Consider the following 2,976-nt stretch of genomic DNA (forward strand, 5'->3'; position numbering starts at 1 on the left):
TTGAATCGGTCTAAACAGAGAGAAACAAAATCTTATAACTGAATGTTCTACTTTTGCTGTTCCCATAGAAACGTGCAAAAGGAAGATCGCTCACCCTTGGCTGGAGAATACAATGAATACAAGCACATTAAAGCCAAGCTACGGCTGTTGGAAGTGCTCATCAGTAAAAGAGACTCCTCTAAGTTCATCTAGTGCTCAGCTGGGATTTACTCTACTAGCCAAACAAGGACCAGCCACTGCTTTTCAAAGCAATATAGTGTGTACAAAGACATGTTCCTCTTTGTTATTGACTCATTACAGGCACATTTGGCTTTGAAGGACGCCAAGACTTACCTGGTTCACCAGATGTACAGTGCTGTTTGTTCCACTGTACAGCAAAAAGGACTTGTGTTCTGCTTTGGACTTAACGATTTTTTTTTTGTCCGCTATGAGACCGTGGATTTCAGAATACAATCAGATTACTTGTGAATCTCTGATCTTAATTCCCTTTGAAGCCCAGAAGAATGTTTCTGTTATATTTTGTGTTGTATTATACAGATTTTTAGCTTTTTTCTATATTAATATTGCTGTAATATAGAAACAACTGTTTTCGCAATCAGACATAAGCTTTGAAGAACATTGAGATAAATCATCTGTGTATGTACTTAGAGACGAGGAGAGTTTATCATTATAGGAACTTTTCGTATTTGATGATTTGAAGAAGGTAACCGATTTGTGGAAGGAAGGCTCTCTATATTATTTTTAATTATTTACTGGTGCCATAATTCTTTATTTTGAACATTAATGCTTCTGAGAAAATGTATTATTTGAACATGTTCATCGTTAATCAAATCTCTTTCTCCCTCCACTAAGACCAGTGACTAAGCTAGAGTTTACTTTACAAAAGAAAAAAAAAAAGTGCAAATGAACAACCGTAAGAAAAACGAAATCTGTTGCCATTTTCTAATGGTGTAGAAACGCACAGTGGTACTATAATTCAGCTTTCATTGTTATTTTTGTAGTGTTTTTTGTACTCCAGTGTCTTAACTGGTCATCAAATGAAGCTCACTGTTTAACAGTGATGTGGGTGGATTGAATCCCCTTTAAAACCGTCTCTATTGTTAGCGAGCAATAGAAAACAAAACTGTGGGGCCTCACTGAGCGTTTGCGCCTCGTAAATGCAGATACAAACAGAGTGAGCACATCACCACCTTCTCTTATTCTCCAGATTGGAAAATTGTAGTGTGACCTTTGTTTTTACAGAACGTGACAAGGCTGATGGATAAAGATGAATACTGTGTGTACATTTTAGTACATGATTGTATTTGTATTTTGTATATATGATATAAAAAAACCAAACTATTTTTTCTGAATATACTGGTGTTGGGTATTCATTTCGTAGTCATTTAGTGCAAGAAAATGCCATGACGTTTGATAATACTCTGAGGTGAAATAATTTTATTGTTCTGGAAAAAAAATAGATAAAACAATATATTCCATTTGAAAGCTATAAAATTAAATATACTTTACTAAAATAACAATGCATCAGTAGCCACTAAGAAGCCCTTGTTTGTATACATTGCCAGAAAGGAATAAGTTGGATAGAAACACTTCTTTATATGACCTTCCATCAAGTACAAACAAATACATCTCATGCAGCTAGATGCAAAACACCACAGGCCACAGCAAACACCTCACCGTGGTCCTGACAGTCCTCTATCGTCCACCATATCTGAAAACCACAAAGGTAAGTCACTCTGATCCATTTTCAATAACAACCCAACATTAATGCTCCACTCAGAAAGAAAATGCGAGTAGAAAGCAAATCCCTTTACAGCATATGACCTTCCTGTGAAACAACAGGAGGGATTAAATTGAAAGCAGCAATGGATTGACCGGAAGAAGAACACAGCTGTTAGAATATTCACATTTGTTGGATTAAAACACAATTAAAATCCCGTAAATAGTACACGTACATCAACCAGTAGTTATTGCTGAATTTGTTCCTCAATGAAATCTCAACCAATGTCACTTTAAGAGCAATATCAGATCTTTTACCACATAGTTAATTTAAATATTTTTTAAAAAGCAGCTTCGGCGCTCACCCTGGACATGGCATGCTCATGCATGCCAATCATTAATAAGAGACATTTTTATGCTAATGGCTTGCTACTGTACACAAAAGGAAAACCAGTGGAATGGATTCAGGAGGTGCGAAAGTGCATAATGTCCTATATGAGCATGGACTGAACTGGTGAAGCTTGGAAACAAAGAGATTATTTGTCGAGTTAAACCCTTTAATGTGTTGCAGGAGTGTCCAATCCTATTCCTGGAGGGCCACTGTCCTGCAGAGTTTAGCACCAACACTAATTAAACACACCTGAACCAAATGTAATCAAGGTATTCAGGATTACATGAATCTTCCAGGAAGGTGTGTTGGGATAAGTTGGAGCTAAACTTTGCAGGACATTGGCCCTCCAGGATCAGGATTAGACATCCCAAATGTATTGGGCCTGAAACGGTCTGTTCGGTGTACTGCGCTGATTGGGCTGTTACCTCTTTATCCCGGACGAGCCCCCAATTTGTAGGGTTGCGATGGCTCTTTCTGAATGGGATTAACCACTCATCTATGGTCAATAATGAGCATTTAGTGGGTGTTTCATATGCTTTAATATTGAGTACATTTGTTTAAAATTTGTTTACTTCCTTCCAGAAATTCAAACTGGCAAAATAACTGCAGTGTACAAGCTTGCTCTTGGAGAAGAGTTGAGTTTCATTCCAACCAGTTCCAACACACTTGCCTGGAAGCTTCTAGTCGATCCAAAGATCTTGATTAGCTGGTTCAGGTGTGTTCAATTAGGGTTGGAGCTAAACACTGCAGGACAGTGGCCCTTCAGGAACAGGTCTGGACACCCCTAGCAAAATAACGTGGTCTAGACAAGAGCAACCTATCGGTTTTCAAATCTGATTCAAAAATAATTAAATTTACAAAATATA

General features: G+C 37.5%; 1 protein-coding gene across 5 annotated transcripts in view; it reads left to right on the plus strand.

The window, feature by feature from the left end:
• Positions 1-1,354, plus strand: part of LOC107675741 (protein FAM13A-like) — a 53,010-nt gene extending 51,656 nt beyond the window's left edge. For all 5 annotated transcript variants that reach the window (XM_016470160.1, XM_016470168.1, XM_016470186.1 and 2 more), the window contains one exon: positions 69-1,354. In XM_016470160.1, the coding sequence (XP_016325646.1) occupies positions 69-192 (124 nt within the window). In that variant the 3' untranslated portion in view covers positions 193-1,354. The remainder of the gene's footprint in view (positions 1-68) is intronic.
• The last annotated feature ends 1,622 nt before the right edge of the window (positions 1,355-2,976 follow it).

Source organism: Sinocyclocheilus anshuiensis, unplaced genomic scaffold, assembly GCF_001515605.1.
Source record: "Sinocyclocheilus anshuiensis isolate Anshui unplaced genomic scaffold, SAMN03320099.WGS_v1.1 scaffold469, whole genome shotgun sequence".
NCBI lineage: Eukaryota > Metazoa > Chordata > Actinopteri > Cypriniformes > Cyprinidae > Sinocyclocheilus > Sinocyclocheilus anshuiensis.